Source organism: Petaurus breviceps, unplaced genomic scaffold (genome assembly GCF_028583685.1).
Source record: "Petaurus breviceps papuanus isolate PSGF00001 unplaced genomic scaffold, PetGlider_PUasm1.0 218, whole genome shotgun sequence".
Taxonomy (NCBI): domain Eukaryota; kingdom Metazoa; phylum Chordata; class Mammalia; order Diprotodontia; family Petauridae; genus Petaurus; species Petaurus breviceps.
In genome coordinates, this window is record NW_027185872.1 from 11,173,587 (window position 1) to 11,183,437 (window position 9,851).

General features: G+C 54.3%; 1 protein-coding gene and 1 long non-coding RNA gene across 2 annotated transcripts in view; one reads left to right on the top strand and one right to left on the bottom strand.

Annotated features, from left to right (window-relative positions):
• Positions 1-1,910, top strand: part of LOC138166039 (uncharacterized) — a 6,052-nt gene extending 4,142 nt beyond the window's left edge. Inside the window, exon 3 of the long non-coding RNA XR_011169523.1 lies at positions 130-1,910. This is a non-coding gene — a long non-coding RNA (uncharacterized lncRNA). The remainder of the gene's footprint in view (positions 1-129) is intronic.
• Positions 1,911-5,281: 3,371 nt separating this feature from the next.
• On the bottom strand, positions 5,282-8,390 carry LOC138166038 (uncharacterized). The gene is made up of 8 exons (XM_069094496.1): positions 8,217-8,390; positions 7,693-7,928; positions 7,549-7,612; positions 7,258-7,403; positions 6,732-6,850; positions 6,280-6,427; positions 6,103-6,199; positions 5,282-6,016 (listed from the first exon to the last, which is right to left on the bottom strand). The coding sequence occupies exons 1-8, from the start codon at positions 8,314-8,316 to the stop codon at positions 5,970-5,972; spliced, it is 957 nt and encodes a 318-aa protein (XP_068950597.1). The 5' UTR covers positions 8,317-8,390; the 3' UTR covers positions 5,282-5,969.
• Between the last annotated feature and the right edge of the window lie 1,461 nt (positions 8,391-9,851).

Genomic DNA, 9,851 nt, shown 5'->3' on the forward strand with positions numbered 1-9,851 from the left:
GGAGGGGACCTGGATTCTCTTCCCAGGGGCTTTGCTTAAGAGGCGGGGGGACAGCACAAAACCCTCAGCCTTTGGAGGGTGGGGTCCCCTCACCAAGGCCACAGTGGGGTTGGGACCCTCTCTCCTCAGCTTTTGCAGGGAATGGCTGCATAACTGTGAGACTCAGGAGCAGAAGGGATGTGGAGGGCCAGCCTAGGGAGGTCCTAGAGAGGAAACTGAGGCCCAGAAAGAAGAGGGACTTGCCCAAGGCCACAAGGCACATCAGGAAGAAGTGGGCTGTTCTAGACCTCAGGCTTCAGTCCAAATGTGATGCTCTGCTGCCTCCTACTGGTAAGACAATGGGATAGTTTGCCCATCTAGCAAAACGAAACGTTGATTTCTTAGGTCTTTCGTCCCTGAGGGGTCACCCCAGACCCCAGGTCATGCCTGGGTATCTTTACTCTGGCCCAGACATCCAGTCACTCAAATAGAAGCAGCTGAAGGCCGGTGGGTGGAGGACATCGGTCCTTTGGAGGGCATCCTTCCCTCTTGTGAGGGTGCTGTTTGACTGCATCAGGACGATTCAAACCCAGCCAAAGGGGAGGGCTGGAGTTCGACTCAGCGACACCTCCATCCACCCCCCTCCCCACTCACCTCCACTTCTGGCATCTAGACCACGGACTATGTTGAAAATTCTCATAGACCAGAGGTGGTTCTACCAGGATCACTGAATGATGGTATTGGGACTGAGAGTCCTGAACAGAGGGATCAGATCTGGGCTTCTGTTCCAGGAAGACCCTGAGCCCCCTGAGATATTTCCTCAATGGTAAGGTGGGAATGGGAAGTCTCACATCGGTGACTGAGAGGGTCAGTCAGCCAACTCTAGTTCTGTGGGGCTGGACACCCAGGGACACCAGCCAGAGAGCTGGTGATTGATACAATTGGATGTGAATGTGACCCATGCTCAGCCTTTTCTGGCTCAGGACTTTCCAGAGGCTGTGCTGTGCTGACAGAGACTTCAGAAACAGCTTCCAAGGGAGATGCAAGCAAGACCAGCAAGAGTAGAGAACCTCACTCACAGCGGGTATGGAGAGCAGGGGAATGTCTGACTCGCACAGAGAATGCTTCCTTGGGATTTCTGCCACTCAGGGGACGAGTGCCTAGGTAGGCAGGTTTTCCTCCGTGCCCAGAAGGCCGATGGGCTCAAGGGACACCTTTTAGCTCTCTTGGTTTTCAGGATCAGTCTCTGCCTTGGTGTCCATGGCATTTCACTGTCAGCACTTCCCAAAAGGAACTCAAGTCTTCCCTCCAAGGAATATCCACCTGTGCTGATGGTACCACCAGGTTCCCAGGGTCAAGACCTTGGCATCATCTTTGGCTCTCCCATTCTTTTATACCCATGTCTAGACACCTCTCACATCGAGGCCATTCCTGCCAACCACGCGGCCACCACTTCCGGCTCTAACACGGATTCTTGCAAGTCTTTATTTTTTTCTTTATTCAGTCAACTCTCAACAATTGATTCAAAGTTTAGACTGGTGAGTGTTAATGTCAGAGTTGACACTATGCTCTCTAGAAGGCTGTAGGCACTTTACCTTTCATTATCTTGCTTTATGGGGGCTGCTGCCTGTCCTGCCCCAGCCTTTCAGTTGCCCTTCGACTGTGCACGTCCAATTGTCTTTCAAACATCTCAAAGTGGATGCCCAGTAGACATCTTCAACTCAGTATGTCCCAAATGGAGCTCATGGTCTTCTTCCTACCCCTTCCTCCCAATCGACACCTACCTCTCCTATCACTGTGGAGAGCACCACCTTCCTCCCAGTTCCTCAAGTGCCAACCCTGTGCTCCCTCCAAGGCCCAATCTTTTGCCAAGTCCTTAAATTCACGTGGTAATTTCATTTTTGCAATAATTGATTAAACAAGTCCTGGTTTGCCTGCCTCTAGTCTCTCTCTACTCCCATCTAACCTCCGTTAATCTGAAGTACAAGCCAGACCATGCCACTCCCCTACTCAACATACAACACTTCCCAATCTCTTATTCCTGTCACACAGCATTCCAGTCCAATTGGCCCGTTATTCTGGCCCCTCATTTATGCTTCTGCAGACTGGCCCATTCTCCTCCAGCTTTCTCCCTCTACCCACAGACCTACTGGACTCTTGAGTTCCCTTCAGGTTTCAGTCTCAAGGTTAGATTTTGTTTGAAACTTTCTGATTCTCCCTATGGCCAGTGATTTTAAATTTGCTTTGCATTTATTATGTCCCTACTTATCATGGAATGTAATTAGAGCATTTAGGTTACACTTTTGGCTTTTTATCTCCAGGGCCCAGCACAGCACTGCATAGATTTTAGGCACCTAATGTTTGTTGGAATACCAAAATACCCTGTTAGAGGCCATCAGTGGTTGTCTGTCCCTGTCAAGACTTGTCAGCATCAATGATTGTCGTTTCTATGAAGGTATCAAAGGTCATTCGGACTTTGCTATTTTGGGTCTGAGTTACAGAGGGAAACTCAGGCAGCTAGATAGCTGGGGACCAAGAAGGGGCCAGGGAGAGGACCCAGGATAACTGGAGCATAGCAAGGGTGTAACAAGCTAAGCCTATCAGGATGACGGAATGCTTCCAGGGAAGGTGAAAGGACACGTAAGCCTCCCATTTAATACATGAGGACATGGGGCCCCAGAAGAGGGTTTCATGCCTCTCCAGGCTGCCTAGGACTTTCTCTGCCAAGCCATAGAAACTTCTTCCCCCTGGAAACTCCAACCTTCACTCCATCCCTGGAGCACCTCTCTCACCGTAAGAGCCCCAAGGCTCCTCCTTGCAGAAGATCCAGTTTGAGGAGGAGCCCCAGGTCAGTGATGCTGACAGCCCTCTCCAGCCTGCCTGGCTGACTCATCTCCCCAGGACTTTTCTCCATCCACCCATCTAGCTCCCTTTTTGCTTGCACTTAGGGTCCTACTGTGTAGCACAGGGCACACGTCTAATAAGTGCTTGTTGGCTGACTAACCAGTGGGTTACACCTTCATCTCATGAATAAGTGACCCCACAGACTAGAGGCTGAGGAGAGAAAAACCTGGCAAAGTGGAAAAGGCAGGGCACTTGGCTTGGAACCTGGTGGTTACTTGATGCCTACTTGGCTTTGGGCAGTGAGGCCTAAATCCATCATCAGTGAGATGAGGGAGTTGGCCCAGGAAGGCCAGGGCAGGAGGTGACAGGCAGCCTGTTGCAATCTGTGGACCCTTTCTCAAAGTCATGTTGCTTTTTTAATACATAAAAGAAGTAAATATTGGGGAGAGATGAGTGAAGACAAAGGTATTTATTCCCCATCCAAGTTCATAGATCCCAGCTTAAAAATCCCTTGCTCCTGAAGCCCCTTCCCAGTTCTTACCCGATGGTCCTATGAGGAGGCCCCAGAACAGCTTGGGAGACACCCACACTTAGGAATAGGGCATGATGAATGAGCTGAGACAGAGGAGGGGCAGGCAGGCAGGAGAACCAGAGAGGGCCTCACACATCATGCTTAGACCACTCAGGACACGGGAGCCTGAGTTCCAAGTGCTCTCCCCTCATGTAAATCTGGACGTGTCTTTCTGTGAATGCTGGGAATGCCCCCTGTGCTGAGGGGAGAGGATCTCATACTATTCCCATGGAGAAGGTAGAAAGATGTGGATTAGCCAATAATAGTCAGATGGATTCAGAGCTGGTTCAGAGCCAAGGAGAAGTTACTGATTAAATGCCAGCATGGGCAAATGCCTTGGGGATCTGTGAACACTTTTATTAAGGATCTAGACAAAGGCTGGTGATCCACAGAGCTTGGGGCTGGAGGACAGTCTGCACATGCTAGGGCATGGGGTTGAATCTAGTGAGATGAAAGTCACTTAGGTCAAATGCAAAGTCTTGCACTTTGGTACCAAAAACATTCAACCTCACAAGTCTAAATGGGGGAAAGGGCAGAGTTAACAGTTCTGAAAAACCCTGGGGACTTGAAGACTGTAAGTTCCACCAGTCAGCAGTGGCATAAGGTGACAAGCCCAGGGGATTTGGACTGGGCTTCTGAGAATGGGAAGGTGCCCTTCCACAGCCCCTGCCATCCTAAGAGCCCAGCTGGAGCCTGGGCTGCAGCTCTGGGTACCACGGCTTCATATGGACACAGACCAACCCCTTCCAAGGAGGGCTATTGGTGTGGTGAAGGGCCTTAAGCCCACGATGGAGGAGTGAGGCTGCAGACTGAACGAGTCTTTGGGACATGGGCCATCTCCAAGAATTCAAAGGGCGGTAGCAGTTACAAGGAGGCTGGTCTAGGCTCCAAGCCAGAAGAACTTCCCCAAAGTCAGAGGCAGTGGGCTGCCCTTCCCCCAGGTGTTCAGGCACTCCCCCGCTCCGCAGGGATGTTTGTTAGGGGGTGGTTGGGGTGATAGTTGGACTCAGTGAACTGAACACTGAAGCCCCTAAACTCCCATTTCACCATCCTGTGTTTCAGGGGACTGTGACTCTAAAGGTGACCCAAGTCCACAAAAGCTTTGTTTTGGCTGCACAGCCCCTGCCCAGTGCCCGGGCATGGACCCTGCTTACTTCTATCTCTATCTCTCTGACTTTCTCTTGGGAAGAGGAAGAAGTCATGAGGCAGACTGCCTCACCTACAATCCCAATGACCATTGGACAAATGGAAGAGCCAACTGGCTTGATCCAGTCCAGGTGGGCGCCACCTAGTGCTGTAGTCGGCTTTCTGTATACGCACTCCTTTCCCTGTCTGACAATTCCCTCATCCAGATCCTCACTATCATCTTATTCCTTCAGCAGACTGTAAGCTCACAGACGGCAGGAGCTGTCCTGTCTGCTTTGTCCCAGAGCACCTGGCACATAGGAGGCACCTAACGAATGTTTGCTCATTAAGGTTAATTGATTCTCTCCTCCTAGAGTGTTATTCCTGCATTGATGTTTTCCCCCTTTCCTGTATGCTCCAGAGGGTTCTGGATCTTTGGGCGGTCCCCCGTCTCCCCCCCCACCCCCACCCCAGACCATTCCTGGGGGACCTCTGGCTAGGCCTCCGTGGAGTTCCCTCCAGCTTGCTGGGCCTCTTGTCCTAGAAGATGCAGGGCAAGAACAGGGCATCGTGAGACTCTGCCAAAGGCTGAGGAAGACTGGGGCAGGCAGCTGAGGCCCGTGGAGGCCCAGCCCCTGCAGGAAGAGAGGAGCAGTGGTCAGAGATGGGGCTCTGGGAGATTTACTAAGACCTGAAGGGGAAGCAAAGAGAAGGGAAGATGCATTTCTGTAGCACCTGAAGTACGCCAGCCACCACGTAAGCTCTTTACAAATGTCTTGTTGGATCCTTACACCCTGGGAGGCAGGGATCATCATCACCCCATTTCACAGCTGAGGAAACTGAGGCACACAGATTAAGTGACTGGCCTGAGGATGCCCAGTTATATCTGAGGCTGGATTTGAATTCTGGTCTTCCTGACTCCAGGCCACACTTTGTGCACTCTGGTGGCCCCTAGGTGAAGGGATAGAAGGGACATAGAACAGGCCCTGGGAGAGCTGAAACAGGGGCCAGTGGCTCCAACATTAGCTTGACCCTTTCAGGGGGAAAGGTTGAAAGAAGTCTGTTACTCCTCCTTTCTGCACCTGTGGGCTCAAACCTCCTTCATCTTTTGGAGGCTCCAGCCAAGAAAGTTCCAGTCTCTGCCCTGGGAAAATCACCAGGTCTTGCTGTGGCCATGTCCCAAATCTTCCTTTCCTTCCAGGCCTCTCTGGGGCCTCTTAGCACCTACTTCCTTCTTCAGATTCCTGCATGTCCAATAGCAGATGCCTGGGTCTGGGAGGACCCTTCTGAGTCCAGTTCTGCCTCAGCTCTCCCCTGCCTTTAATTGGGAAGCTGTTTTAATCAAGGAATCGTCATTCTCTGTGGGAGTGACACAGACTCCTCACCTCCCCGCTCTGGGCTCTCAGCCCCCTTTTCTGCTCCTTCCACCTGCTGGTGTCCTGGGCACGGCTCATAAGGTCTGGTGCATCACTGCCAGGAGCTCTAGGTACAGGGGCTCTGGGGAGGGTGAAGCAGTAGGAGCAGAGGTCAGGGGCCTGCAGCCCAACTCAGCTAGCCCATGCCCTCCTGGCCTCCCTCCTTACCCTGGTCTGGATGCAGCAGTCCATGTCTTAGCAGGAAGTCCACCACTACCAGGGCACAGTTGGGCTTGAAGCTGCCAGAATTCACAGCTTCCCTGACCTAGGGGCAAGAAAGGAACAAGCTCTAAGCCTTGTACTCCTGCCCACCAGCTGCCATCACACCCCAAGGCTGGCCCTGACCTTGTCTAGGGGCCAGAGGTAGAATTCCTGCACTTCCCCATCTCCCACTTGGGGGGTGAAGTCTTCAGGCACTTCTAGGTCAAAGATGAACAGACATTCTCGAACCACAGCTCCAAACTCTTCACCATCCATCTCCTCATAGGTGTAGCTGAAGCCGGCCACAAGAAAGAAGAGAAAGGGAGAGTGGAGAAGGAGAGGGAGAGGGAGAGAGAAAGAGGGAGAGGGAGAGAGGGAGAGGAGAGGAAGAGGGAGAAGGAAAGAGGAGAGGGAGAGGGAGGAGAGAAGAGAGGGAGAGAGAGGGGGAGAGAGGAGAGGGGAGAGGGAGAGAGAAGAGAGAGGAGGAGAGAGAGAGGGAGGGAAGGAAAGGGAGGGGGAGGGAGAGCCTGTCAGGCAGAGGCTGGGGGCAGGCTGCAGCAAGCCCCTGCCCACCAGAAGGATAGTGCTGCTTTTACCTGAGACAGCCCACTGGCTGGGCCTGAGCTGCTAGCTCTGGGGGCACCCGCGCCTCCTCCCAGCTCTCCTTCACCATGGTTTCCTTGACGCCTAGCCCGGCACTTATGCCCCCGGCTGCCTGATGGGGAGACAGGTGAGACCCTGAGCCACAGCAGCCTTGGACCAGCCTTTCTCCGGCTCTGCTCAGAGCCATGGTCCCTGTTTATCATCATCATCATCATCATCACCATGAGGTTAGAATTTAGATGGCAAAACAACCCTTAGTGGTTGGTTCTATTATTACTCCCGATTCCAGAGGAGGAAATCAAGGCCAGAAACGTCATGTGAGCCCCCAGGGTCACACAGAGCCCCAGTGATTCAGGAGTCAATCTCCTATCATCTGGACTCCAAGTCTAATGTGTGGCTCGCTGGGCTGAGAGTCCTCCTGCCTCCAGGGCCTGGCCTGGATAGGGGGCCCACATGGAACTAGAGAGTCTGAGGGGCCTGCAGAATGGAGGGAGGGCAGTGGGTCTGCTGGAGCTATACCAGGTTGTCCAGCAGGCCTGGGTAGGTAGCCTTGTGAAGAGACCGCCTTGCTAGCCACATTAGCATCTGCTGGGACCCTGTTGTATCATCTTGCCGGTGCACGAAGGCATTGAGATGCGCCCCAAACTGGAGGACTCCCAGCAAGGCTGTGGAGAGAGAGAGAAGGAGGGAGCCTCCAGGGCCAGCACCCCCATGGGCTCCTGAGATCCCAGGTCAGCAGCCTATCCTTCCCCCCAAATCCGGCCCACTTCCATTGTCCCAGGATGACCTGAAGGATGGAAGGACACTCACGGGCTGCTGCTCGCTCCACATTCAATAGGGCTGGGGCTCCGAACCTGGGCCGCACCTCATACGCCTGCCCCAGAAGAGGGATGGGGAATTAGGGTGAGGGAGACCCGATGTGGTGTCCCAATGGCCCTCCCTTGGGGCACTCACCTCATCTCGCCACCTTGCCAGCCTTGCCAGGCAGCCCTGGGCCCGCAGCTGTGCCAGGACCCTCGCCACAGCCTCAGTGCGCTCCTCGGGGCAATGACCTCCTCGAAGTTCCAGGCCCCCCGCCACCTCCACGAACACATCGGGAAAGGCTCGCAATTCCCGGGCAACAGCTGGCACTACCAGTCCCACCTGCTGACCCTCTACCACCAGTGGGAGACACTGGACCCCCGAGGAGCCTGTGGGTGGGCAGGTGGGCCAGTGAGAGGAGGAGAGGTGGGAGGAGGAAAAGTGGGGGGGAGGAGGAAGAGGAGAGAAGTAGGGGGAGGAGGAGGAAGGCGGAAGGCTGCCTAAGGGCACCCAGGGCCCACGGACCCCCGAGCTCAGAGTCTGGAGCCCGGGAGCCAGCGCCGGGCTCGCAGCTGGGAGCCCCAAGGGCGGCCGACAGGCGCCAGGGACAACCGGCCTCAGCCAGGGCAGCGCCGGGGGCCCCGGAGCCCCCCAGTCCCGTCCATCCCGGCCCAGACCTGGACTCAGAGAGGAGCTGAACTGCCGCAGCAGCCGCCGGATCGCCGCCGTCCAGCCCGAGCCCGGGCCCAGGCCGCCCGCTGTCCCGGCCGCAGCCATCCCTATCCGACCCGGCTCCGCTCCAGGCTCACTGGGGCAGCAGTTCACATTCTAACTCAGCGAAGCTCCTCCTTTTGAACGCGTGACCTGGGTCCTCTCTTCGTTTCCGCCGGCTCAGCCAATCAAAGCTGCCATCACACCCCGAGCCCTGTCCCTCCCTCCTCTAGGGCGGGAATTCGCTTCCATTCTGACCAATAGGAGAGCGAGTGTGGGAGCTCCGGGAAGACTCCGCCCATTTGTTATCGATTTCAACTTCTAGGCGGGGCGGGTGCCCCAAAGCCCTGCCTCCCTTTTGGAAAAGGACCAATCACCGGGCGGAATGTATACGGGGCGAACCCAGGCCTTCTCTGAGAAGAGACGTTCGGGGAGGAAGCTCAGGGCGCTGCTTCCATGCTCAGGCCCATGGGCCCTCATTGTTGATGCATTTCTTAAGCCCGAGTCCAGTCTGATAAACACCTAGGGGGCGCCTTCTTTGTACCAGGCGCTGAGTACCTGTGCCAAGTTCTGGGGCCGTAACCAATAAAAAGAAGGAGCGTTGTGATCCCCAGAAGGAGGGGAGGGGGAGAGGGGGGGAGGGGTCAGTGAGCCCGGGGCGGCTCCAAGCCCAGGGGGAGGTGCTGCCAGCTAAAGCTCGGTGGGGAGGTGAGGATCTGCAGCCCGCCACCCCTACCCCCGGCAACAGCTAGGGTCCGAGGTGGCCAGACACTGCAGGGGCAAGCGCTGGGCTCTGGCAATCCAAGGACAAATGAAAGAGAGGCAGTCAGGGAAATTCCCTGACTGAACCCTCTTTCTGAGGAGGGGGCGCACCACAGAGAGCTGGACTTGGAATCAGGAAGAGCTGAGTTCGAATTTGCTAGCCAGCTGTGTGAGCCTGGCCAAGTCGCTTCACCTCTGCCTGCCTCGGGTTCTAGCGCCTGCCTCCCAGGCTTGTGCCGGTAAAAAGGAGGTGCTTTGTAAGGTACTTTGCAAACTTGAAAGCAGTCTGTAATTGCTAGTTAATGCGGCTTTTGTAACTGTTACTGCTGGTGGTACTGCTGCTACTGGGTCTGTTACTGCTACTGTTACTGTTTCTGCTACTGTTACTGCTACTGTTACTGTTTCTGTTTCTGCTACTGTTGCTGCTGCTGCCACCACCACCACTACCACCACTACCATGAATACTACAGAAAATGAAACAGACAAGTACCGTGTTTCCCCGAAAATAAGACACTGTCTTATTAGTTTTTTTGGACAGAAAAACACCAGAGGTCTTATTTTCTTGGGAGGGCTTATTTTAATGAACATTGACAGCAATTTTAATAAACAGGTAAATGTGAACAAAAAAATGTACCTTTATTCAATAAGCAAATCACTGGGGGAAGAACAGGATGACGCGCTCACTGCTGCAGCTCTGATTGGATGCAGGGGATCACCTTCACTACAGTAGCAATCTCAATAGGGCTTATTTTAGAGGAATCTTACACAGTAAGGGGAGGGCTTATTTTCGGGATAGGTCTTATCGGGGAAACACGGTAAGTTGGAGAAGGGGAAGGCGG

Coding starts and splice junctions, on each gene's coding strand:
- LOC138166038 (XM_069094496.1), bottom strand. CDS start 8,316: ATGGCTGCGGCCGGGACAGCGGGCGGCCTGGGCCCGGGCTCGGGCTGG. Junction 7,613..7,692: donor TGGCAAGGTGGCGAGATGAG/GTGAGTGCCCCA, acceptor CTTCTGGGGCAG/GCGTATGAGGTGCGGCCCAG. Junction 6,200..6,279: donor ACCTCTGGCCCCTAGACAAG/GTCAGGGCCAGC, acceptor TCTTGCCCCTAG/GTCAGGGAAGCTGTGAATTC.